General features: G+C 35.7%; 1 protein-coding gene across 6 annotated transcripts in view; it reads right to left on the bottom strand.

Moving 5' to 3' along the window:
* Window positions 1-27686, bottom strand: part of NBN (nibrin) — a 51302-nt gene that overhangs the window by 17334 nt on the left and 6282 nt on the right. For 4 of the 6 annotated variants that reach the window (XM_030303725.1, XM_030303726.1, XM_030303723.1 and 1 more), the window contains exons 5-11: window positions 27027-27130; window positions 16357-16474; window positions 15175-15368; window positions 8625-8722; window positions 5642-5768; window positions 3177-3449; window positions 803-1247 (exon numbers count right to left, since the gene is read on the bottom strand). In XM_030303725.1, the coding sequence (XP_030159585.1) occupies window positions 803-1247; window positions 3177-3449; window positions 5642-5768; window positions 8625-8722; window positions 15175-15368; window positions 16357-16474; window positions 27027-27130 (1359 nt within the window). Of the gene's footprint in view, window positions 1-109; window positions 217-802; window positions 1248-3176; window positions 3450-5641; window positions 5769-8624; window positions 8723-15174; window positions 15369-16356; window positions 16475-27026; window positions 27131-27686 lie in introns of all 6 variants that reach the window. The other 2 variants (XR_003966183.1, XM_030303727.1) reach the window with 2 other exon arrangements.

Below are 27686 nucleotides of genomic sequence, written 5' to 3'. Positions count from 1 at the left end.
GCCAATATATAGGCTAAACAGGACACCTACTTTGTTTTCTCAACAGTAGTTATAGATTTACAGTGCTTGATACACACTAGGTTAACAAATACTTATTAAATCATTATACCTTCCAACCACTTAATCTTTATCCTTTTACTCAGTCCTGTCCTTATGCGGTAGCCATTTACAGGAGGGGAGTGACCACAACCATGAACAAGAGTAGAGCTAATCAACCTAAATGAAAGATCAGAATATTATATTTTTACTTCATCAGGTCCATGCTCTCACCTAATGACCTAACTATTCTACAGAAGCGGGCAACTTAGGCATAAAATACAAAATAATCTGAAGACTTTTCTTAGATCAAAGTGGTAAGACAAGTTATTCACATTCATGAAAATAGGATATTAAAGACCAAAATGAAAATAAAAATTCCTACTGATGTTATACCTGATTTATCTAACAATTTATTTCACAGTTTGTTTTACTAACTTTCTTCATTTTGGTATGTCTGCTTGCTCTATTAAGGCATCTCCTATACTTACCATCAGTGCCAAAGGTCTCATATAATAGTATAGTAATAATACAGCCTGGAACTATATTAATCATGAACAACAGTTTGTTGTCACTTATTATATACTGTCAAAGAAACACTATTTTTAATATTTACCTTATCCACCAACAAATCCTTACACTTAATACTGGGTGCTGAACACATGAACTTTTTCAAGGAAACAGTGGATGCTTCTACTGTCTTAAATTTCTTTTTAATCTTCTAAGTTTCTGTCTGTGATACTTCTCATTAAAAAAGGTTACTTACAGATATTCTGTTACTTTCTGGTATTGCTTCACCATAATTAAAAGTGCCATTTGTTTCTATATCCAATCTTGGCCTTTTCCTAATATTGACATCTTCCTCTTGTTTTTGAACTTTCACTCCAATTCCTAACTCTGATTTTGTGTTGAGTAACTCTTCCAATATTTCATCTTCAATGGCTAAATCATCAATTTCTTTTCTTTTTTCTGATCTTAGTTTGTCTGTAGAAAGAGATTCATTGGCAGAACTTTTCACAGTGGATTTTAAATCTGTATCTGTAAGTAAGTTATCTGGTTTCTTTTCCAGAAGCTCACTCTGAAATAGAGACTGTTCCTCATTTTTCCATACTGAGGGTGGAGCAGGTTGTGTCTGTTCTAACAGAGAACAAGACATTTCTATTCTTGCTGATTTGGGTGAAAAAATTTCTTGATTTTCTTCATCTCTTTCCCTTCGATTTAAAAAAGGAGAGAAGAAAACAAAACAGAAAATGAACGCAGCTGATATCTGGCAATATTCACTTCCTCCCATTTAATGCACAATATTCTTGTTTTTATTAATATTACTGGGAATAAAAAAAAAAGGACACCTGAAAAAAGTACATAATTCATATAGACTACTGCTTTCATAGGACTGCCAACCCAACGGCTAAAACAATAGGGAGAAGTCTATCTTCTCTGCTAAGGCAGCAGTAGCTAATAAATCAATGGAGAGGAAAAGGTAGGAAGATATAAAAATACAGAGGATTTGTTGCCGGGAAACAACAGCTTACTTTATAATGTAGGGAACTTGCAGGCAGGGAAAAATTACCTTGGAAATAAAACCTGATGGGTTAATGAGAGCTAATTCAAGGTAATAAGTCAGAGTAGCTCTATCCACAACACAGCACAGACTATACACTGCAAGTAATATGTGAATACACGGGGCGCCTGGGTAGCTCAGTTGGTCAAGCGTCCGACTTCAGCTCAGGTCATGATCTCACAGTTCATGGGCCGAGCCCTGCATTGAACTCTGTGCTGACAGCTTGGATCCTGAAGCCTGCTTTGAATTCTGTGTCTCCCTCTCTCTGCCCCTCCCCAACTTAGTGCTCTCTGTCTCTTTCTCTCTCTCTCAAAAATAAACATTAAATTTTTTTTTAAAAAGTGACTATAAGAGTTTTCTATACAATACTGTTTAAGTACTGAATAGTTTATTCATTTATATACTGTACTTCTAACATCCACAGAGAACATAAAAATGTGGATCTCTGCTTCCCAAAAGTTTACTGAATTCATGCTAATTTGGAATAATCAAGGTGGTATTTTAATAACACAAATACAGTATCAGGGTACTGGACAGATTTATCAAGACGTTTCTGCAATAATTTAGGTAGAGTTTAAATCAGAGAGCTGGCAATACAAACAGATGAAAAGGGAGGAATTTAGGAAACAATGAAAATAAGAATTACAATACTGTTTTGGGGGGGTAGAATAGAGAGTCAAAGATTTTGACAAAGTGAACTACTAATAGAAAAAATACATAATCGATGACAGAGGAGAAAAGATTTAGGTGAATTATTTGGGAAAACAGCAGAAAATTCCTGTGGGAAAGCAGAAGTGAGGTTTAAAGGTTAAGTTAAGGCCAAATATATTGATCATCTGTAATAAAGTCATGAAACTCTGAAGGTACCACATACAACACATAAAAAGCAGTAGTAAGAAAAAAGAAAGAAGTCCTCAAAGGGGGCAGAGAAGCAAAACAACCAGAAGCTACTACTACTTCCGAGAAGACACTGTAAGGAGAATAAAGATTCAAGAGTTGAGTATACCAAAGGCCACTAGAGCTAGCAACTGTGTCAATGGTTACTTTTCAAGGACATCATGTCAAGACGAAATATTGCTGGTTAAGAATTATTTCATACAGCAATGGGAGCAGTAACAGTAATATCTTTTTTTGAGAAGTTTAATAGTGATTGTGAAAGACAAAAGGCATTTGCTAGAGGAAAGAACCAAGTCAAGGGAAGGTTTCAAAAAATAAAAGGGACAGACAGCTTTTGAAAAGAGAAGGACCTAGAATAATTAAAGGCACTGGAAACTGAGAAACTAACTGAGAGCATGGTCTTAGAGGAGGTAAGAGAAGTTGAAAGAATGAGGTGTGGGAAAGCTCTTCTTCAAAAGAAGCATGGTAAAATGAAATAACAGGTAAGCTAAGCTATCTAGGAAAAAATAATCTATCTACAATGACCTTAGTGAAGGAGGAGATTTGGACATATCTGAAAGGGCATGAGGTCAAAGAGTCAGTTTTCCACAGAAGCAATTTCAAGCAGAACACAGACTAAATGCCATTCTATAATCATATAACAGATATTAATATTTTTCAGAGGCATTATTTTAAAATATACCGTTTTTTGGTAGACGGCTGAAAGTAGTTTTTGATGGAGTTGGTCTGCTGCTGAGAAGCCCGATCTCTACTTTTATTTATACCTGAGAATTTATTTGGTGAAAGCTGATAGGTTGGGATTTTCATCCTAACCAGAGTATTTGATACTGTATTATTATCATTAGAGCTTATTTTGTGGGGTTCCTTCGCAGCGGATATTTCTTGTGAAGACATTCTGAATTTCTGTTCCACTCTGGAGATTTTGATTTCTTTAGGTCTTTCACTCAAATCCATGCTGTAGCAAAAGAAAAGAATGCAAGGTAAACAAGTGGATTTACAGCAACTTTTATCTAGAAACAAAGTCCTCTAAATAGTACTAATGTGATACAGCTTTAGAACATAATTATCTTTAGACAATAATTAAATGAATATATTTCACTACCTCAAGAAAGTCACTCCTTTTTCATCAAAGCTCCCTAAAGACAAATGATAACTTTCTCTTCTTCATTCCTTACAGCACACAATGTCCGGCATACTCTATTATAAAAAACTACCATACACACGAGTATCACCCTAGTATTCTATTAAAAATTAAACTAGGTGATAACCTAGGTAATTACTACTTTAAAATTTCAGAATTATTTTCATGCAAAAAAATTAATTAAAAAAAGGAAAATCAGAAAAAGAACAATCTTCTACAATTCCAGCATCATCTATAAGGAGATATTTAGATCCCCTTTAGAACTAAATTAGATAAATTTAGATTCACATGAACTGATATGGCTATATTCTACCCAGATGGCAAGAATATAGATGAACTAATAATGGTTATATTCCAGCCAGATGGTAGTCCCTAGAATAGAACTCTATTCTCTACCAGAAAAATATTGAAAACACACACATGGTTCTACAATGTATGGTTAAACATATACTGCCTTTAATACTCTTATTTCACACACACACACAAATATTCTTATTTCACAAAAAACTAAAGTGGTCATACAGATGACTTTCAAAACATTAATAGTTTCTCTTTAAAAAGTTACATCTAGGCTGGGGCACCTGGGTGGCTCAGTCGGTTAAGTGTCCGACTTCGGCTCAGGTCATGATCTCACGGTTCATGGGTTCAAGCCCTGCGTTGGGCTCTGTCCTGACAGCCTGGAGTCTACTTCGGATTCTGTCCCTCTCTCTCTCTGCTCCTCCCCTGCTCATGCTCTGTCTCTGTCTCTCAAGAATGAATAAACGTTTAAAAAAAAAAAAAAAAGCAAGTTACATATGGGGCGCCTGGGTGGCTCATTCAGTTAAGCATCCAACTTCGGCCCAGGTCATGACCTCATGGTTCGTGGGTTCGAGCCCCATGTGGGGCTCTGTGCTGACAGCTCAGAGCCTGGAGCCAATTTCAGATTCTGTGTCTCCCTCTCTGCCCCTCCCATGTTTGCGCTCTCTCTCTCAAAACTAAACAAACATTAAAAAAAATTTCTAAAGTTATATCTGACCTCAATATAACAAAAGGATATATTAAAATTTTAAATATGATCCAATATAGTGATATCACAAATATCTTTCAATATGAATAGTTTATTACGGATTATTTAAAATATACTATCTTAAATGAAAAATACCGAAGAATATATATAAGTTGCCCTTGCTCAAAAAAAACCCCAAAGAACAAAAAAGGCCTCTTCAAATAGAGAACTACTAGAAAACTATCTTCACAAACAAATATTAATTGTTTAGATAGCCAGGTAGAAACACAGAAAGGATCTCCAAGGGGCGGCTGGATGGCTCAGTCGGTTAAGTGTCCGACTTCAGCCTAGGTCATGATTTTGCTGCTCCCGAGTTCGAGCCCCACATCGGGCTCTGTGCTGACAGCTCAGAGCCTGGAGCCTGTTTCAGATTCTGCATCTCCTTCTCTCTCTCTGCCCCTTCCCCACTCACACTCTGTCTCTCTCAAAAACAAACATAAAAAAAAAAAAAAAAAGTATCTCCAAAGTTGTAATATTCAGATAAAGGCAACATTATACAGTACACATTTATTTCAAAGTTATTTCACCAGTCACAAAAAAAGTACATAATTCTTTTTGGTCTTCCATGTGCATTTCTAAGAAACAACAACAAAAAAACTTTGTAAGACAGTGGTTAGCAATCTATGGCTTACGGACCAAATCTGGCCTCCCACTTATTTTTGTAAATTAAATTTTATTGGAACACAACCACACACATTCATTTACATGTTGTCCAAGGCTGTTTTCATGCTACAATGGCAAAGCTAAATAGATGTGACAGAGATCAAGGACCCACAAAGCCAAAAATATTTACTCTCTGGTCCTTTATAGAAAGTTCACCAATCTTGCCCTAAAACATGACATCCCATTCTCCCATACTTTATCTCCTAAGAACTAATCTGAAAATGGCACTGACTTTACTTCTTAAATATACTATTAACTCACTGATAGAATTAAGTGTCTGTTAACAATGAAGCTTTACCATGTATCTGCTTGCTCTGATTCCGTATCAGCTACATATGTTGTAGTGTTCACTGGGGCACTTAGCATTAGTTTTTCATTGACAGACAAGCCTTGGGAAAAGCTTGGCCCTGGAGTCATCTTCAATGCTGTAAATCACACAAGCAAAAGGAAGAATCATAACTGCTAGACACAAGATGAACATTTTGTCACTTAAAATGGTTAGGCTGTTCCATGCCGAGGGAAGTAAGTTGGTAACATAGAACACAGTTATCTTCAGTCAGTGGAGCCAACAAATACTTAACGAAATAGCCTAAAAGCAGCCTGTTGGCATTTGTAATGGGCTTATCTGCATCAAATCATTTTAAATCTACATCAAATCTTTCATGAAGTATTATAATCTTAAATAAAAATAAAACCAACAAATTATAATTCAAATTATGCTTTAAGTCAGTAGGCCAAAAAATTGCATTTCTTCCCCACAGAAAGAATATCGACCCTACTTGGTCTACACAAATCAAAATTAAAGTGAGTTTCACTTTCTGAAGGAATACTATCTGAAAAAAAAGACATAAATAGTTTTAGGCACAAATTTTGTGGTCACTCCAGAAAACCATAATGATTACTTCATCTTTTCATTAATTAGAACAACAACTTAATTCAAGTGCCACTCTTCCAGCATACTTTTCTGAACCTCCCACACTGAATTAGGTATCCTTCATTTCAGCTCCCATACCACCCTTTACATCACACTGTTAACTTTTTGCACACTTACCATCAGCTACACGACCTGCATTAAATTATTTAACCTCTCTATGCCTTAGTTTCCTCATTCATTAAATCTGGATCATTTTGTTTTGAGGCACAATGAATTGATACATGGAGAGCACTTAAAAAAATGCGTGGAAACAGTAAGTACTATGCAAGTACTGTATTAGCTGTTATCATCACTTTATATTACGCTTGTTTACTTGTTACTTTCCCTTATTAGACTTAGAATCTCGAGAGTAGGAACTGGCTGTTGTTCATATCTAAATCTTTGGTACCTGAGCAACGTTTCAGACAGTACATATAAATAAGTTAATGGAATTAAATTATTAAAAGAAAATTTTAAAAAGTTGACATCTACTAAGTTAAATTATCACTTGTTAGGTCCTCATGACATAGGATGTGCTAAATAAATGTTTATTGCTGATTCCAAATTCAGGTATATAAATGACTTGTCACTTTCCTTATATGACCTCCTTAGAAGCTCATTCGCATCTCCTTAAACACACATATCCTTAGAATTCATGTCAGCGTGCACTTAAGTTTGTAAAAAATAATAATTACAAATACTTACATTATTACTAAAAGAAACTGTAAGTAGAATGTAAAGATCCAAATAAGTGATGTTTGTCAACAAAAGATTTATAATGTTTTCCTTGCTAAAAATACTATATAGGAAGGAATCTGATTGGCTCACCTCTTTATTCCAAGTGATTAGATTATAGGTATATTACAAATATTCAATAAATATCTGAATTAATAAATGAAAAAATATGGAAGGAAGAAAGTAAGGAGGGGAGAAAGGGAAAGATACATGATTTTGTCTATTCCCCCACAACGGGTTATGGTGTAAAATTGTTTATAAGTCAGATGTCTAGGACTTGGAAACTATATAGACCCACCTATGTGTATTTGCAAGAAGTTAATACTACTGATTGTAATGTTGATTTTTACTCCTTATGACCCTGTTTCTATATGAAATGATACAATAGAAAAGGTACTAGTCTAAGTGTTCAAAACACCCAAGCTTTAGGATTGGGCTGAACATGAAGTATTTACGGAACCTTATCTTTTCTCAGCCTTGAGAGCTCTCTTACCTTTTGAAAGAAAGACAGATTAGATGATCTCTAAGGCCCTTTTGGCCATAACACATTTCCAACAGTGGATGATAAAACTTTGTTGCTCCACACTGGCAAAGATAATCCTGTGTACCAACAATTTAGTTCAATTAAGGAAACATTCATACCTAGTACAAACAAGGACTATGCGCGGTGCTGTCAGGGAATCCAAAATTAGTAACAGATAATTAATCTAGTGGCTGAAAGAGGCATGGAAACTGGTTACATTTCAAAGTAAGAAGAAACGCTAACTGGAATGCAAAAAAGTTACTGGGGTACAGAAGACACAATAATTCTGATTTGGAGAGTTATGGGAGACAAAACAACTTAGAAAAACTTCATGAAGTAGGTAAGCATTTGCAGAATGACTCAAATTTTGAAGAGCAGTATTGACATTCTAGAACAGGGACCATGATGAGCAAGATCAAGGAGTGTGGAAACTATAAATAATATGACACATATATACTGTAGGGAGATGTATTTTTAAAAAGATGAAGATGGGAGAAAGGCTTTATCAGCTAAACTGCTGAGGGCTCAGAACTCTTGATGAAGGGCTCAGGGTTTTACTTCATAAATAATGAGCTAGTAAAAGGTTTTAAGAAAAGGTAAGCTGATTCTATTGGCAAAGTGAAATGTTAACTGTAGAGGGGACTATGGAGACAGGACCATCATTGGTGCAATTACAACAGCCCTCAGGACAATCAGACAACAGAAGGTTCAAATGGGGCACTGGCTGTTGAGAAGGAATGGCAGCAGACCTCGTGAGTAGAAGTTACAGAGAGAAAATTTCAGGTCTTGTTTTAGCTTTCTCTTTATGCTTGGCCTTACATGAACTTGTCCAATGTGTTTGTTTATTAACTGAATCTTGACCTTTAGAATATAAAGTTCACAAGAACAGGTATCTTGTTTTACTTTATTCACCACTGTATCCTCAGCACTTAGCAACAGTGCCCAGTACACGGCAGCTACAAATATTTATCAAATAAATAAACGGATAGAGGAGTGTTAAAAGATGGTGAAAATGGTCATCCCTGACAAGTACAGAGTAATATGCATACAGTCTATCATCAAGTTATGAATAAAGATGTTATAGAATCAAGAAAATAATGCTTTAATTACCTGTACTTGGCTGGCCGTGAGGATCACAGTAATTCTCTGTAGTCATGAAAATGACTGCCAATCCAATTTCTGCTTCAGGAATAGGTCTAAGACCCTGCCTGTGAAAATAAAACAGATTAAGTATGATAGTATACTGAAACTAACAACTCTTATTAAAGTGGTATCAAGTTGAATCTTTTTATTCCTTCCTTAAAGAGGTATCACAATTTTACGGTATGGAGAGAATTTCAAATACACTGAGTGCTGGCCTACTAAATTGGGGCAATGCTACACTGGGCAAGCCCATCACCTTTTAGTAACTCGGTTATTTCATCTGGAAATAAAGACCTAGAATAAAGGATATAGAGACTTCCAGTTCTGAAATTCTGTAATTTTTAGAATTAAAAACAAAACAAAAACAAATAAAAAACAGTAATGCCCCGATGAAGCAATAAATTATTCTTTAATTTTTAACATTTATTTATTTTTGAGACAGAGAGACAGAGAGAGAGACAGAGCACAAAGAGGAGAGGGAGACAAGAATCCGAAGCAGGCTCCAGGCTCTGTCAGCATAGAGCCCGACGCGGGGCTTGAACTCACAAACTGCAAGATCATGACCTGAGCCGAAGTTGGTCACTCAACTGACTGAGCCACCCGGGAGCTCCTAAAAGAAATTTTTATAAGCAAACCTAATACTAGGATCCAAAGATAAAACTTGAGAGACAGAAGACGGTAGACAGGGAAGGAGAGAGAAAACTACAAAGAACTATCATAAGCTGTATCTATACATGTTTTATAATTTAAAGTTTAGTAAATAAAATCATTTTACCAAATTTACATGTATTAAGCAAACTTATTAAAGAATCATACAGTGAACGGTACGTACCTTCTGTTTTCTGTGAATGAAACAATAACTACCATATAGAAACTCTACCTCAGACTTTAAGAACTATAAAACTCCTTTAAATGCTTATTGTAAAGATGTTTTAAGTGGTTGTAGTTTAAAAAGTCTTTTTCAAATGCTAAACATTTTGTTTACGTCCTAGGTTTATGTAAATAAAATTCAACCGTATGTGCAATTATGACAATACCATATTAAAATATATTTTTAAAGCAGAATAGGGGCGTCTGGGTGGCTCAGTCAGTTAAGCATCTGACTCTTGATTTCGGCTCAGGTCATGATGCCATGGTTCGTGAGACTGAGTTCTGTGCTGGGCTCTGTGCTGACAGTGTGGAGCCTGCTTAGGATTCTCTCTCTGCCCCTCCTCTGTGTGCACACGCTCTCTTTCTCAAAATAATAAAACCATTTTTTGAAAACAAAAAAATTTTATGGGGCTCCTGGGTGGCTCAGTTAGTTGAGTGCCCGACTTCGGCTCAGGTCTGATCTCACCATTTGTGAGTTCGAGCCCCGCATCGGGCTCTGTGCTGACAGCTCAGAGCCTGGAGCCTGCTTCGGATTCTGTGTCTCCCGCTCTCTCTGACCCTTCCCAGCTCACACTCTGAGTCTCTCACCCTCAAAAATAAAAAAACATTCAAAATATATTTTAAAAATATTAAAAAAAATAAAGTATTATAATCAAGTGATCACATATCTATTTATAATTCAGGTAATTCAAAATTGATATTTTATTACCCTTTTTTGAAACTGTAAATTATGTAAATTAGTTATAAAATTTAGCTCCATAAAATAAAAACATTTTTAACATATAATTAAAAATGCTACACAGATACTATGTCATCCTAAATGGGGAAACACAATCCTTTTAAAGTCAATAGTGAGATAAATGTGGCTACTAACCCTAATTCAACACTACTCTAGAGGTTCCAGTAGGTATGAACAGAGAAAGATAGAAAAGGAGAGAAGTATCAGAGGTATAAGGATCTAAAAAAAAGGACAAAAACTTTACTTACAGATGAGGATTTTTACAAAAAAAAAAAAAAAAAAGACCGCAGATACATTAGAAATAAAGGGGAGGCTAACAAAAGTAACAGGATATAAGAGTAATATCTAAATGAGTACTGAATTTATGTTAGAAAATGTAATTAGAAACAACATATTTATGTTCCACTTACCAGACATATAATATCTACCAAAAAATATGTAGTACCGAGGAATAAATCTAATAAAAGGTACTCATGATGTCTATAGGGAAATTATAAAAATTGTTAATTCTCCCCAAATTGATTTGTAAATTCAATGGCATTCCTAATCAAAATCCCAGCAAAGTTTCTGAAGATGACTCAAAATGTATATGGAAAAATACAGAGCAAAGAATGGACAGGACGATTCTAAAGAAGAGCAGAAAGATTTACCATAGTAGATTATGAGGACTTGATGTTATAGTAATTAAAACAATGTAGTAAATGTGGTGTTGGTACAAGAACAGACATAGAGACCAATGGAATAAAGCCAAAAGCATCCCTATGCATGTATGGAACTTTGGTATAAAACAGAATCAATTCCAGATAGATTAAAAATAAATTTCAAAAACAAAATATCAAAACACTAGCAACAAATTAGTAAAAAGCATAGGTGAATATCTTTTTAATCTAAGAACAGAAAGATTTCTTAAGTTTTTTTTTTTTACATTTATTTATTTTTGAGAGACAGAGAGAGACAGAGCACAAGTGGGGAAGGGACAGAGAGAGAGGAAGACACAGAATCCGAAGCAGGCTCCAGGCTGTCAGCACAGAACCCGATGCGGGGCTTGAACTCACAAACTGTGAGATCATGACCTGAGGTGAAGTCAGACGTTTAACTGACTGAGCCACCCAGGCACCCCTAGAAAGATTTCTTAAAATACAAAAAGCACTAAGAAAGAAAAGGTTATTTAATGTTAATTTTTAGTATATTAAAATTAAGGGCTTTCACGTATCACCAGTAAAACACTAATGACAAAGTGGTAAAAGATCTTGCAATACATACAAGTGAAAAAAGGAATAATATTGAGAAATATATAGAACTTATACAAATAAAAAAGAAGAGCATACAAATATGCAATTACCACATGATCCAGGAATTGTACTCTTGGGCATTTATCCCAAAGAAATAAAAACTTATATTCAAAAGAAACTTACTTGTACATGTATGGTTATACAGGTTTCATTTTTGACAAAGACTGGAAAAATGTAGATGTCCTTCAATAGAATGACTCAACAAACCGTAGTATATACATATATTTATACATAACACTAATGAGCAATAAGAAAGGATGAATGACTGATACGCACAACTTAGGTGAATCTCCAAGGAATTATGCTAAATAAGCAGCCCAGTCCTAAGGATTATATGCTATATGATTTCATTTATACAACATTCTTTTAAAAGACAAAATTTTAGAAGTGGAGAATAAGTTAGTGGTTTGCCAGGATTTGGGAACATGGAGTGGGAAGTGAGGACGGAGAGAGGAAAGGAGGGAGGGAAGTGGGTGTGGCTATAAAAGAACAACAGGAGGGATCCCTGTGGTGATGGAACTGTTCTGTGTCTTGACTAAGGTGGTGAATATATGAACCTACAAATGTGATAAAATTGTATAGAACTAAAACACATTCATACACACACACAACTGAAAAATCCATATTTAAAAAAACAAAACAATTACACCAATAGAAAATGAGGTCAAACACATGAACAGCTATTTCAGAACAGGAAAGACAGATGTCCAATAAACATTAGAAAGAAATGTTTCTCACTGGTGATGAGAAAAATAGAAATCAAAATCTTAAGACATGAATATACATCCATTCAATTAACAAAAATGGTAAGTCTAAAAATATCAAGTGTTGAAAACAATGTGCATCTACTTGATCTTTTATATACCGTGGGTGGAAGTATAAAGCGGAAAAGAATTTCCGGAGTGTTGAGTGTTCACATAACCCATGACCCAGCAGTCCTAACCCTAAGAATATTCTCCAAATAAAATCTTGCATTAAGTACAACCAGGAAATATAAAAAATGATCTTAATAGCAATGTTTACAATAATAAAAACCAGAAATAAGGTATTTTTCAATGTGGAAAAAATGAATGAACTGTGGTCTATTCGCACAATGAAACATATTTTACCATCAAAACAAATTACAGCAACATGCAACAAAATGGATGAATTCTTATTAGCAATGTATCAAGTGAAAAAAATCCCCAAAGATTACATGCAGTATGAGGACCAGGTTATCAAGTTAAATCAACTAAAACATACATACACATATTTTAGGAATATATTAAAAAACAATAAAACTGTATATAAAATGATAAGCAAAGGATTCAGGAAGATAGTTATCCCACGTAGGGGGGACAGTGGGCTAGGAGTATCCTATTTTAGAGGTAGGTTATTTTCAAGTACCTAGCTTGTATTCTGCAGAGCAGATTCTCAGATATTTATTATGTAATTTAAAATACTACTGGGGTGCCTGGGTGGTTCAGTCGGTTAAATTTCTTGACTTCAGCTCAGGTCATAATCTTGCGGTTTGTGAGTTTGAGCCCTGTGTCGGGCTCTGTACTGACCACTCAGAGCCTGGAGCCTGCTTTGGATTCTGTATCTTCAACTGTCTCTCAAAAATAAACATTAAAAAATAAAAAAATAAATAACTACTTAACTAGTGAACAAAATTAAGTTGTATTAGTTATGATTCCATGATGACAGTGTACCATGAACCAAGGATTAAGACTCATCCAATTTTGTGCAAAACTGTGCAACAGGTGAAGAGAGGAAAAGGCAAAGAGGAGGAAAGGATAAAGAGAAGATAACTAAATTAGTAACAGGAAGAGTTCCCAAATTTGAGCTAAGATACTGGGAATGTACCTTAGCAAGGACAAAAATCATTTCCCTTAGACTTTGAAATTTTCTTCACAAGGTATTTAATTTTAACCACTGATGTCCAATACCCACTTTTTACAACTAATCAATATAACTATGGCAGTAGCCAATCCCAGCATTGTCTTGTCTGAAATTCAGTTAATAGCTGGCTTTACTGGCCACCTGCCTGATCTAACTGCACGTTCAATGACTATCAGTGGCTTGGACTAAGTGGACACATGTTACCTTAAGTGTCGGTCTTTCTCAAATTATAAAACTGCCTTCCCTCCAAAACCAAACTGTAATGGGGCCAAATGTCACCGTATGATGAAGGCACCAGCCTCTGATCAACTTTGTACTCTAGCTACTTTCTTACCTCGGGGTCACGGTACATGCTGAGAAGCAGTGAGATGTAATGGTGAAGAGCATGCACTCTGTATCCAGGCTGCCTGGGTTCACATCCTGGCTCTTGCTCACTCCCTGTGTTCTACCCCTTTTGTCTTATCTATACAATGGGTACCATAACAGTAGATAATACACAGAGTTGTGTGAGGATTAAATGTCTTTATATACGTTAAAACTCTTAGGACAGGATCTGCTATACAGTATTCTGTAAGCATAGCTTTCACTACTGCTGTTTTGCCTGGCTTTCAAAGACTGGTCATAGGTAAAGTATGGTCTAAAAGAGGCCTTCTCTTCTTTATGCTATTTAAAATAAACTTCTTCCCCTTGCCTTGTTATTCCACTTCCTTTATACACATTTGTAATTATCTGGTTACTTGTCTTAATCTGTCTTTCCCTCTAGACAGTAAGCTCCAATGGTGGCAGGGACCGCAGCCACCTTGTTTACCACTATTCCCAGTGCCTAAACAATATGAAAACAATAGTAAATTCTGGATGTAGTAGCAAGATATCACCGTTTTTATACAAGTATTTTCTTTTTGTAGCAGTTACTACATCTCCATTAAATAAAATATTTATAGGGGCGCCTGGGTGGCGCAGTCGGTTAAGCGTCCAACTTCAGCCAGGTCACGATCTCGCGGTCCGTGGGTTCGAGCCCCGCGTTGGGCTCTGGGCTGATGGCTCAGAGCCTGGAGCCTGTTTCCGATTCTGTGTCTCCCTCTCTCTCTGCCCCTCCCCCGTTCATGCTCTGTCTCTCTCTGTCCCATAAATAAATAAAAAACGTTGAAAAAAAATTAAAAAAAAATAAAATATTTATGGGACAGATGACTGAAATATTAACTTTTGTTTCAGCAAACATATAAATAAAATCAATCTCCATGGGTAGAAGGACTATTGGGACAGGAAAAATGAGTATTGTAGGGAATAGCTATGGACTTTTTAGATATATTAAATACCCTACGCCGTAACTACTTTTTGGTAGGTGAATAGAAATTTGGTCAGCAGATTGCCAAGCCTGACATTTTTACAATACTTTTAAGCTTCAACAATGCTAAGATCATTAATATCAATAAAAAGTTTAAGAAAAAAACCCTTTGTTTATCTCTTTCGCACCCTCTCTCCCCACTACAAATCCTATTATTGAATATATAGCATTTTTTCTTGCTTTTGCATGGTAGCCTATATGACAGGACTTAAGATTTTTATATGCACTGACCAAAGAACAAATACATTTCAGTTCTAGGCAATTTCAGAAAAAAAAACTTACATTTGTGTTTGTTATAAAGATATTCTATTTCTAGCATACTAAGTTACAATAAATTTTCAGTTATAGATAAAATTGCTTTTTTTTTTTAAATAAAGAATCATTCTGTACCTTTGGAGCATATCCATAATTGAGTGAATCCATGTTTTCTGAGAGTCAGGAATTAGAGTTTGTGAATTTGTTACTCCTACATCAACAACACAAATTCCAGGAGCTGAAAAGAAACTATCTTCTTCTTCATTTTCTTCTGATATCAACCTAGCATCTCCTCCTCCAAAAATAACTGCTGAACTTAACTTTTTATGCTAAAAATGGAAACAAAAAGTAATGAAATAGCCCCAATTTTTGAGTACATTCTTTTTTTAAATTTATTTTAATTCTAGCATAGTGAACAGTGTTATATCAGTTTCAGGTGTACAACATAGTGATCCACACATCGCCCAGTGCTCATCATGACAAGTGTACTCCTTAGTCCTCTATCACCTATTTCACCCCCACCTCCTCCCCTCTAGTGACCATCAGTTTGTGCTCTACAGTTAAGAATCTGTTCCTTGGTTTGTCTTTTTCATTTGCTCATCTGTTTTGTTTCTTAAACTTCACATATGAATGAAATGATACTGTATTTGTCTTTCTCTGACTTATTTTGCTTAGCATTATACTCTAGACCCATCCATGTTGTTGCAAATGGCAAGATTTCATTCTTTGTTTTACGGCTCAGTGATGTGTATACACACACACACACACGCAGGTATGTGTACATGTATGTACACACATATTCTTTATCCATTCATCTCTATTAGGGAAGTAACATAAAAGTACAATTGATTCTATTTTTTGAGAAGACAATCTGAGCGTCCTCTCAGAAAATCCCTGGTTCACCAGGTATCTCTTCAGCTGTGGAACTGTTACGCTGTTTGCACTTCTTTATCATAATTCACAGTGCTCTGTGGGTTTGCCTGCATTTTTGCACCTACAACTTAAACTCCTTGAATGCCCATTTTGGCACATATAAGACATTCAACACCCGTTTACTAACTGACCAAGTAAGGACTTAAATCAGTTTTCTGTCCCCACTCCCCCACTTATATATTAACATAGCCTTAATTATCCAATTAATATATGTCAAGAAATACCATAATCATATACATCAACAATGGGAAAGTTCTGGTGCCTGGGCAGTTTATTTCACTTCGCGCTTCTATACAAAATCTCAAAAAAAAGCATTTACTACTGTTAACGTTATTAATTTATCCTAGTTTATAACATCTTCTTTAGGAAAATTTAGCCCATTACCTGTTTGGCATTTAGAAATACAAATGTTTTCCCTTTGAAGATTTGCTTTCTCTCCTGTCGTCCTGACAGATCAATGTTTTTATTTCCAATAACTGGTTCATCAATAGGTGGGTAAAAGCTGTAAAAAAAAAATTTTTTAAGAATATTCTAATTATATACTATTCTGTATGTATACTGTTAAATTTGTAAGCAGAGTAGCTATCGAGACACTAGAAAGGTTTAATTTCCATAACACCATGAAAAAACATTTTTTTTTAAAGTTTTATCTGGGACAAAAAGGCAAAAAGCATCTAGAAAAATTGTGACACATGCCACATAAAATAGCAGAACTGTTCTCTATTTTCTGAAAAAATATAATCCAAGGGTAGACAATCATAAAATACAATTTAATAAACATGAATCAAACAAGTTAGTGAATTACAAAAGGCTGAAAAAGACAATGTCCATAAAGATCAAATTCTATTGGCATCTCGGGTTTCCTGGGAACCAATGTGTGTTAATGTTCACATCTAATTTTGTGAACTACTATTGTGTTTTATTATAAGTCCATTGGAGAAGCTCAGGAAATTTTAAAACTTATTTTTGTCAGTTTAAATAAAACTTCCAAAGTGAGATTAAAAAACACAATCTTTTAGCTCTTTAACATAATGCTGTAAGAACACCTTAATCATCCATGAAAATGAGGGAAAAGAAGAAAATACAGAAGCAAAATCAACAGATAATTCTTAAGCCTTCCACAGTTCCAACTTTCTACATAATCAAATCTTTTGCTACAACAATTCATAATGGACCAGCCTTTCAGCTTATCCACTTTCAAGTAAAAATTACTAATTATTAATATTCATGAATAAGAAGACTCAATATTGTCAAGATATTAGTTCTTCCCGACTTGATCTATAGATTAAACATAATCCCAATAAAATTTCCAGCAAGTTACTTTGTGGATACTGACAAACTGATTCTAAAATTTACATGGAGAGGCAAAAGATCCAGAAGGCCCAACACAATATTAAGGAAGAACAAAGTACTAATACTACCCAAATTCATGATTTATTATAAAATTACAGTAATCAAGACAGTCTGGTATAATGAAAAAATAGACAAGAGACTAGAGAGCCCAGAAACAAACTCACATAAATATACTCAACCGATCTTTGACAAAGGAACAAAGACAATACAGGAGTTCAGTCTTTCCTTTTTTTTTTTAAAGGGTTTTTTTTTGTTTTGTTTTGTTTTGTTTTTTGAGAGAGAGAGGGAGAGAGAATGAGAATGGGAGGGGCAGAGAGAGAGGGAGACATGGAATCTGAAGCTGGCTCCAGGCTCTGACCTATCAGCACAGAGCCCGATGCGGGGCTTGAACTCATGAACCCCCAAGATCATGACCTGAGCTGAAGTTGGATGCTTAACTGACCGAGCCACTTAGGAGTCCCGAGATCAGTGTTTTCAACAATGATGATACTGGACATTCACATGCAAAAAAAAAAAAAAAAAAAAACCAAAAAAACAGAAAAACAAAAAACAAATCTAGACTCAGGCCCTACAGTCTTCACAAGAATTAACTCAAAATGAATCATAGACCTAAATATAAAAATAAAACTCCTAGAAGATAACATAGGAGAAAATACAGATGGCCTTGGTTATGGCAATGACTTTTTAGATACAACATCAAACATGATCTATGAATGAAATATCTGGTAAGCTAGACTTCATTAAAATTTAAATTTTCTGCTGTGAAAGGCGATGTCAAGAAAATGGATGACAAACCAGCGACTGGGAGAAAATACTTGCATAAGACACATTTGATAAAGGAATGTTATACAAAATATACAAAGAACTCTCAAAGCTCAACAGTAAGAAAACAACCTGATTAACAAATGAGCCAAAATCTTAACAGCTACCTCACCAAAGAAATACAGAGATAGCAAATAATGAGATGCTCAACATCATGTTATCAGGGAAATGCAAATCAGAACGAGATACTGCTACACACATAAAAGAATGGCCAAAATCCAGAACACAGACACCACCAGAAGCTCATGAGAACGTGGCATGACAGGAACTTTAATTCATTGCTGGTGGGAATGTAAAATGGCAAAGTCACTTTGAAAGACAGTTTGGTACTTTCTGACAAAAACTAAACCCATCCTTACTGTACAATGCAGCAATCACACTCCCTGATATTTATCCAAAAGAGCTGAAAACGCATGCCCATACAAAAACCCACACATGCATGTCAACAGCAGCTTTATTCCTTTTTTTCAAGTTTACTTATTTTGAGAGAGAGCGTGAGAGCGCACAAGTTGGGTAGGGGCAGAGAACAGAGAGAGAATCCCAAGCAGGCTCTGCACTGTCAGCACAGATCCCAATGTGGAGCTTAAACTTACAAACCATGAGATTGTGACCTGAGCCAAAACCAAGAGTTGGACGCTTAACCAACTGAGCCACCCAGGTGCCCTGACAGCAGCTGTATCTTAATTGCCATAACTTGGAAGCAACCAAGATGTGCTTCAGTAGGTGAATGGATGAATAACTGTAGTACATTCAAACAATGGAGTATTATTCAGCACTAAACAGAAATGAGCAATCTAGCTATGAAAAGACATGGTCAAACTTTCAATGCATATTACTAAGTGAAAAAAGCCATTCTAAAAAGGCTACCTACTGTATCATTCCAACTATATATGACATTCTGTAAAAGGCAGAGACAGTGAAAGATCAGTGGTGGCTGGAAGCTGGGGGAGTGGGAACAATGAGGGTTTTCAGGGCAATGTAAATACTACTATAATGATGAATACATGTCATTACACATTTATCAAAACCCACCACATGTACAACACCAAGAGTAAACCCTAATGTAAACTATGAACTTTGGGTGATTATGATGTGTCAATGTAGGCTTGTCAACTTTAACACATGTGCCACTTTGATGGAGAATACCCTAAAGGGGGCAGGCAATTCATGTGTAGAAATGAGAGGTACGTGGGAAACCTCTGTACCTTCCTCTCAATTTTGCTATGAACCTAAAACTGTTCTAAATAAAAATAAAACCTTAAATAAAAATAATTTACTAACACAGCATAGTGATGAGGAGGAGACAATGCAGGACAGGGGAAATTCACAACCTGGACAATTAGTCACTAAAAAATCAAGAATTAACCATCTGCAGAGAGCAAACAGTCAATGTAGTAAAAATATTTTGGTCATGAGGATCACCATCCCACATTTAAAAAAAATTTTTTTGAATGTTTATTTTTGAGAGAGTATGAGCAGAGGAAGGGCAGATAGAGGGAGAGACAGAATCACGAGCAGGCTCCAGGGTCTAAGCTGACAGCACAGAGCCCAATACAGGGCTCATACTCATGAACTGTGAGATTATGACTTGGGCTGAGTCAGATGCTTAACTGCTGAACCACCCAGGTGCCCCTCACCATCCCCCATTTTAGAACTAATTTCTTTACATATTTTTTCTTCCCTTAGAGTCTTCCTTGGCCACATACATATTTCACAAAGTCAGCTAAGTCATGATTAAACAATTTTTAAAAATTCTGATAACTGATTGAAACCACAAATGTACATGTTTCAACCTGCTACAACAGATGTTCTAAAATTATGATTCCTAGAACTTGCAATCTCAAATGAGCTATCTGCGGGCAAAAGCTGACTTAGCCAACAGGATGAAATGCAACCCACTGCATTACTCTGATTTTTCTAGATAAGTGACTTTAAAATTCTATTTACTTTTTTTTTTTTAACGTTTATTTTTGAGACAGAGAGAGACAGAGCATGACTGGGGGAGGGTCAGAGAGAGGGAGACACAGAATCTGAAACAGGCTCCAGGCTCTGAGCTGTCAGCACAGAGCCTGACGCGGGGTTCGAACTCACCAACCGCGAGATCGTGACCTGAGCCGAAGTCGGCTGCTTAACCGACTGAGCCACCCAGGTGCCCCTTTATTTACTTTTAAAGTTACACAGAGAATAATGAAAACAATTTTAAGTGTTAAATTTTTTTTTTTTAAAAAGGGCATGAAGCCCAACAGGACGCTTGAAATCAGACCCTGAGATTAAGACCTGAGCTGAGACCAAGAGTCAGAAGCTTAACCGACTGAGCCCCAGGCGCCCCTAAGAAAAATTTTTAATATGCCTTTTATCCTCTCCCTTTTAACAAGAATTCTCCCATATTTCACTCTTCTTTCAGCGTGAAAGGCAATTAACACTTCACTTACACACAAGGGCTCGTTTACGAAATGAGTATGCACAGTAATGTTAACACTGGAAGATGGAGCCATACCCAGGCAAAAATGGTACGTACGTTCAACACATACATATGACTAAAGAGATGTGAGAGTCTTACTGCTTTCCAACGACATAAAATGATTTTTAAATTATCTACATACACCATTGTGTTATTCATACTTTCTTAATTCTGCCACAAATAGTGGTTTATTGTACCCAAAGATCAGTTAACTGTAGTTTAGTTCAATAACGAGTGAACATTTGTTGGAGCACCTGGGTGGCTCAGTCTGTTAAGTATCCAACTCTTGGTTTTGGCTCAGGTCGTGATCTCACAGTTATGAGTTCGAGCCTCCTGTGGGGTTCTGCACTGACAGGGTGGAGCCTGCTTGGGATTCTTTCTCTCCCTCTCTCACTGCCCCTCCTCTGCTCACGCTCTATCTCTCTCAAAAATAAACATTAAACGAACAAAAAAGAAGCGAACATTTGTTAAACCTTGAGCCAGGCTCCTAAAGACAGGAGCGTGATACACCCTTTGTTTTCCCTGATGGCACTACCAGAGTCCTAACTTTAATGTGTCATTTTTCAGTATCTGGCTCTTCTACCAAGTGCCATAAAGACAAACTGTAATGCTTTTTGGCTCATCACTATATCCTCAGGTCTATCTTGCTTAATTCATGGTAGGCATTCAGAAATATTTGTTAATAAATAAACTGATAGTACAAAATATAAATTAAAAACTCATCTACTAAATTAAAAGTATAAACATCCCTCAATTTCCTCAATATATAAATTTGACCATTAAAATTCTGGGACTGGACAAAAACATAAAAGACTCAAATATGGAGAACAAACTCTTAAATATGGGTTGCTGGAGGGGCTGTGGGAGGGGGAATGGGCTAAATGGGTAAGGGGCACTAAGGAATCTTCTCCTGAAATCATTGTTGCACTATATGCTAACTTGGATGTCAATTTAAAAATAAAATTTAAAAAAATAATAAAATAAAATAAAATAAAATAAAATAAAATAAAATAAAATAAAATAAAATAAAATAAAATTTCTGGAACTGAAGGGGTGCTTGGGTGACTTGGTCAGTTGGGTATCTGACTATGGCCCAGTTCATGGTCTCATGGTTTGTAGGTTCAAACCCTGTGTCGGGTTCTGTGCTGATGGCAGAGACTGCTTTGGATTCTGTGTCCCTCCCATCTCTGCCCCTCCCTCACCTGTACTCTCTCTCTCAAAAATAAACGTTAATAAAAAACTAAAAAATTCTGGTACTGAAAAAATGTATTTTAGTTTTCTTTTAAAAACACTGGGAAATTTGAGCCACTCAGTAAGACTGATCTTAAAAAAAAAATACATCACTGTATTGTGAAGAATCTAACCAAATGCTGGAGTCATGTACAATACATATATATGTATGCATATGATGTATAGAAACAATTGATAATATAGTGATAAATAATACACTATGTTCTGAACTTTACATACCCAGAGAAGTCTTTTTCTCTTTAATAGTGTATGGATGAGAACAAGAAAGGAAACTAATAATAAACGTGAGATAACTTGGGGCGGCTGTGTGGCTCAGTCTGTTAAGCATCGGCTTCAGTTCAAGTCATGATCTCAGTTCGTGAGTTCGAGCCCTGCAACGGGCTCTGTGCTGACTGCTCAGAGGTTGGAGCCTGCTTCGGTTCTGTGTCTCCCTCTCGCTCTCTGCCCCTCTCCCACTCGCACTGTCTCTGTCTCTCAAAAATAAATAAACACTAAAAAAATTAAAACAAACATAAAGTGAGAAATCACTACTAAAAATCAGTATTTCTGAAGCAATACATTCTAGAAGTTTTAAAGCATTTCTGAGACTACAGTGATTTGATAGCTAGTAAAAACTTTGGAAAAGAGTAAATTAACTTGGGAGAGATCAAGGTCTCTGAATACTAGGCTACCACAAATATAATCTAATCTCCATTTTCTATAATGAAAAAATTAAAACAATTTGGCCCACTTCTATGGAAGCTTCAAGAGCTACAAATAGTTATGTTTTATTATATAGTAACTACTACATATAATTCACAAATTCTATAAAGTATTAGTCTAGAAATCCTGACTTTCCCTATGTACATTCTATGACTTTTTAAATTCTTTACATCATCTTCAATAAATTTCAGCTAACTCAAAGCACATCATCTTCATTTTTGTCTCAAGATTATCCAAATACAGAATTTTTCTCAATTCACATACAATTCTGGCCAAAAATACTGTATCTCAAGCCACAATGTTCATTTGCCCAACATCTGGATGGCTCTTTATTTCATTAGTCCCATAGGCATATGTTCATGATTTGTATAAGAACTTACTATACAGCTTTCTTTTGGTGATCTTTAAAAGGCTTGAATTACACTGACATACACAACTTGTAAATGTGAGGTTTTATCGCCAGTAAAAAATTTCTGCTGTATGTTAAATTTCTTTGCCTTGAATTTTGATTGATTACATACAGTCAACTCCATAAACTTCCTAAACTAAGACTGTTCCAGACTAACATGTTTCTTGGGTCTGATATTTGATTACAAGCCAACAGCCTGTTCCTGTTTCTTGGATGTGGGCAGAAGACACAAGACTCCTGGGTCAGAGACAAAGTGAGCAGCAAGCCTCAGCGTATTTGTAGCATATCTCCTCTCAGACCAGTCCTGTGGGTACAGTATAAAAGGCACAAACAGTAAGTTGTGTTACAGGAGAGAGGAACACTGAACTTAAGAATCCACTCAGTTTCACAGCAAGCTATAAGGAGACCTGTTCTTTGTGCCTGGAGGGACATTACTTCTTCCCTCAAGGCTTCTCACTGCAAACCATGAGAAGTGGTCTGGGTATAGAGGGTGGTCAGGGCCTTGTATTCTTGGCACATTCAGCAAGTTGCATATGAATGCATATACTAATTTTCTCCCAACAGTGTTTTCCCAAACACAATGCTTGTTATTTGAAATATAGTAACTGAGAGGGCACTCCACAATATGAGAGACTAAAAATTAAAACAAAAGGTAACTCCTTCTCTTTTCTAAGGGGTCATTTCTTAACATTCACAAAATATACAATATTTTAATGAGCTTCCTTTAATAAAGTATAAATAATCAAAATTCAGTACTTTTAAATGGAGTCTTCTAAAAATGACTTCATCAGCATTGGTATTTTGATGACAATACAGGCAAGTAAGATCTCACAAATCATGTCAGGTACATGAAGCTTAAACTCTGTCTTACTCTGAATAAGTAACAGTGCCAAGATGAAGACATAACCGCACTAAATAGAATTGTACTTTTTGTTAGGTTAAAAATATACTTCTTATTCAATTTTTTTTCAAAGTTTATTTATTTAGAAAGAGAGAGAGAGGGAAGGAGGGAGGGAGGGAGGAAGTGGGGCAGGGGCAAAGAGAGAGAGAGAAAGAGAATCCCAAAGCAAGCTCTGTGCTGTCAGTGCAGAGCCCAATGTAGGTCTCAAACTCACAAACCATGAGATCATGACCTGAGCCAAAACGGAAAGTCAGATGCTTAACCAAATGAGCCACTCAGATACCCCAAAACTATACCTCTTATTTTAAATCCAGTGATAATGCTGTTTCAGAACTAAGAGGTAGTTACATTTTATTAAAGAGCCACAATTTCATAAACCTTTTGTAACCCATCCTATTTAATATTTAAATTTAATCCTTTTTCAATTTGATAGTTGAGTATATAGTCAAATAAGACTTCAACAAGGATATCAGAATGGATCCCAATAGGTACACAAATCTAGTAAGGCAAAAAACTACATATTTTAAAATAATATTAAAATTTGATCAGTTGCCATTATCAAACATGGCTAATGTAAATGCTTTTCATGGTTAACAATGAATTAGAAATTACTGAATAACCTTATAGCTGAGAAGTTTTATTATAGTCATCTAAGTTAATAGAGTCACAAATTAAAGCCAGAAAAAATTATGACGAACCTAAATTCAAAAACAGATCCAGGTTAAACACACCTAAGTGAGTCTGAACAATAAGTAGTAATCAATGACTAAACCTAAAAACTTCAAGACCATAAAACATGTATTATCAGTAGTAGAAACCTATCAGACCCCTCCACTCCCAAGTAATACAGAATTAATAATTGTTTATTATCTGTAGCAAAGATCATTACTTATAGGATTTATTGGGTTCCCTAGGGAGGATCACAAATAGGCTTCAGGGAAAAAATGTGATTCTGTTGAAATACTTTGCAAGTTGGTAGTACGTAAGTGAAGTTTCTAGAGGAAAGACTAGTGTTTTGTTGCTCTCAGAGGGGTCTAGGATTCAAAAAAGGTTTTACAATCATCTATTTTAATACCTAAGGACCTCTTTCTAGAGTCCAAAAACAATACATTATCAGTTAACCTCAATATAAAAGAAACCTCCCAAGGGAAAAATAAAAACAAGGAGAAATGTCTTTCAGTTACTTTTAAAAGCAGATACATAAAAAAAATAAAGCAGACACATGTTATCAGATACAAATAGTCCCTAAAACACACACACACACACACACACACACACACACACACACACACACACAAAACCTGTGTTGGGCAAAATAGTTTATGTAACGATATTTTACAAATACTAATACAATTCTTAACTTGCCTAACATTTCAGATTTTTAAAGCCTCAAATACTCAAAGTTATCCTACAGAGATTCAGATGAGCTTATAAAGTACACCTATTATGTCATAAAGGCTATAATCCAGAGACATATATTTTAACCAAGCATGTTCATGTGCTAGGTTGACTAAAAACACCTACTCATTTTTACAGTCACCAGCAATTCAACCATGCAATCTGAAAATAAAAATCCAAACATCTTCCTCCTCAACTGTAGCTTTATATTACTTCAAAGCATCAGAAATACAATATATATGGTAGGTAGATCCTTTAGTCTGGTGGTTCACAAATTTAGCAGTTATCTAAAATCATCATCACCAGCACCATCATCATCATAAAAGTTACTACAGATCCTACCAGATATTATTGCAATTAGGAACATTTCTTTTAACAAGCACCTATCATGGTGCCAGGCAACATCCTCAGACTCTGTATACTCTATTACTTAAAATAATACCACTCCTAAATACTTAAATACAGGACAAATATTAATCTCATTTTTCAAAGGAGGTAACTGATGCTCAGAAGAAATAAGCTCATTCGCAAGGCCACAGTGCTATTAATAGTCTAGCCCAGGACTATGTGACTCCACAGAATGACATTGCTGCACCACACAGTTCCAGGGCTCCTGCATACATGATGCCAGGCACTGGAACATGTGGCCTCTGGACTGTACCTCTGTGCCATTTGCTGTCCTTCAACTATTTTGTTTAAATACTGGCATATATGGGAATGCACGCTGGTGCAGCCACTCTGGAAAACAGCATGGAGGTTCCTCAAAAAACTAAAAATAGAACTATCCTTCGACCCAGCAACTGCACTACTAGGTATTTATCCAAGGGATACAGGTGTGCTGTTTCAAAGGGACACATGCACCCCCATGTTTATAGCAGCACTATCAACAACACCCAAAATATGGAAAGAGCCCAAATGTCCATTGATGGATGAATGCATAAAGAAGACATGGTATATATATATATACAATGGACTATTACTCGGCAATCAAAAAGAATGACATCTTGCCATTTGCAACTACGTGGATGGAACTGAAGAGTATTAGGCTAAGTGAAATTAGTCAGAGAAAGACAAAACTCATATGAATTCACTCATATGAGGACTTTAAGGGACAAAACAGATTAACATAAGGGAAACAAAAATAATATAAAAACAGGGAGGGGGGCAAAGCATAAGAGACTCATAAATATGGAGAACAGAGGGTTACTGGAGGGGGTGTGGGAGGAGGAGATGGGCTAAATGGGTAAGGGGCATTAAGGAATCTACTCCTGAAATCATTGTTGCACTACAGGCTAACTAATTTGGATGTAAATTAAAAAAAAATAAAATTAAAAAATAAATAAAATACTGGCATATATGTCACATTTGTTTCACTCACTGAGATTGAAGACAACAAACCGTTCTTTACATACTAACAAAAAAAACTTTGTAAAATTGAACACTATATCCTGAAACAGTCTTTAAGAGTTTTTATGTTTTACATTTATATGTTTTATAATTTATGTTAAGACTACATAAAATCAGTGCTATCACATTCTGTACATCCTATTACATTTAAAATGCACAATACAGGAATTTCCAGGTTGGTGAACACATGAAGGTACAGGGAGGGTGGTGCACCTGGAGAGGGCGTGCAAGCTCCTTGCCCTTTCCCCATACCTTGCCCTGTGCATGTCTTCATCTGGCTGTTGGTTAGCATCCTTTATCATATCCTTTAATAAACTAGTATAAGTTAAAAATATGTACATAGGATATACCTTTCAATTTGTGGAGGCTGTTTATTGGTCTTAACTGCTTTAAGAAATTCAGTAAAATATTCTGGCTTTACAATCGGACGTCCACAAATGAGTGCACATATTGTCTGAAAAGAAGAAAACATATGTGAATACATACACTCATGTTCTAGCTTTTCTTTTTTTTTTTTTAAGAAACTACAAAGGGGCTGTTCTATTATGTTTTCCCTTTCATCTCTCTAAATTTATAAAGGAGCCACAATCTATAAAATTCAAGTCAATATTTGGCCACTAACTTAGTTTTGGTAATACAAATCTCTATAGAATGACTTGATTTTAAGAAGCCACCAATTACAATATTAATTTAAAAACTGCTTTGGGGAGGGGGGTGCCTGGGTGGCTCAGTTGGTTAAGCATCCAACTTCGGCTCAGGTCATGATCTCATGGTTTTTGAGTTTGGGCCCTGCATCAGGCTCTGTGCTGACAGCTCAGAGCCAGGAGCCTGCTTCGGATTCTGTGTCTCCCTTCTCTCTGCCCCTCCCCTGCTTGCACTCTTTCTCCCTCTCAAAAAATAAACATTAAAAAAAAATTAAAAAAAAAAAAAAACCTGCTTTAGGGAAGGCAGAACATAAGATATAAATCAATTTTAAAATGTATTCCAATTTAAAAGACATTAAATATTAA

The sequence above is a fragment of the Lynx canadensis genome, chromosome F2, assembly GCF_007474595.2.
Source record: "Lynx canadensis isolate LIC74 chromosome F2, mLynCan4.pri.v2, whole genome shotgun sequence".
NCBI classification, from domain to species: Eukaryota; Metazoa; Chordata; class Mammalia; order Carnivora; family Felidae; genus Lynx; species Lynx canadensis.
Note: the sequence above shows the minus strand (reverse complement) of the source record. Positions and strands in the feature narration are given on the sequence as shown.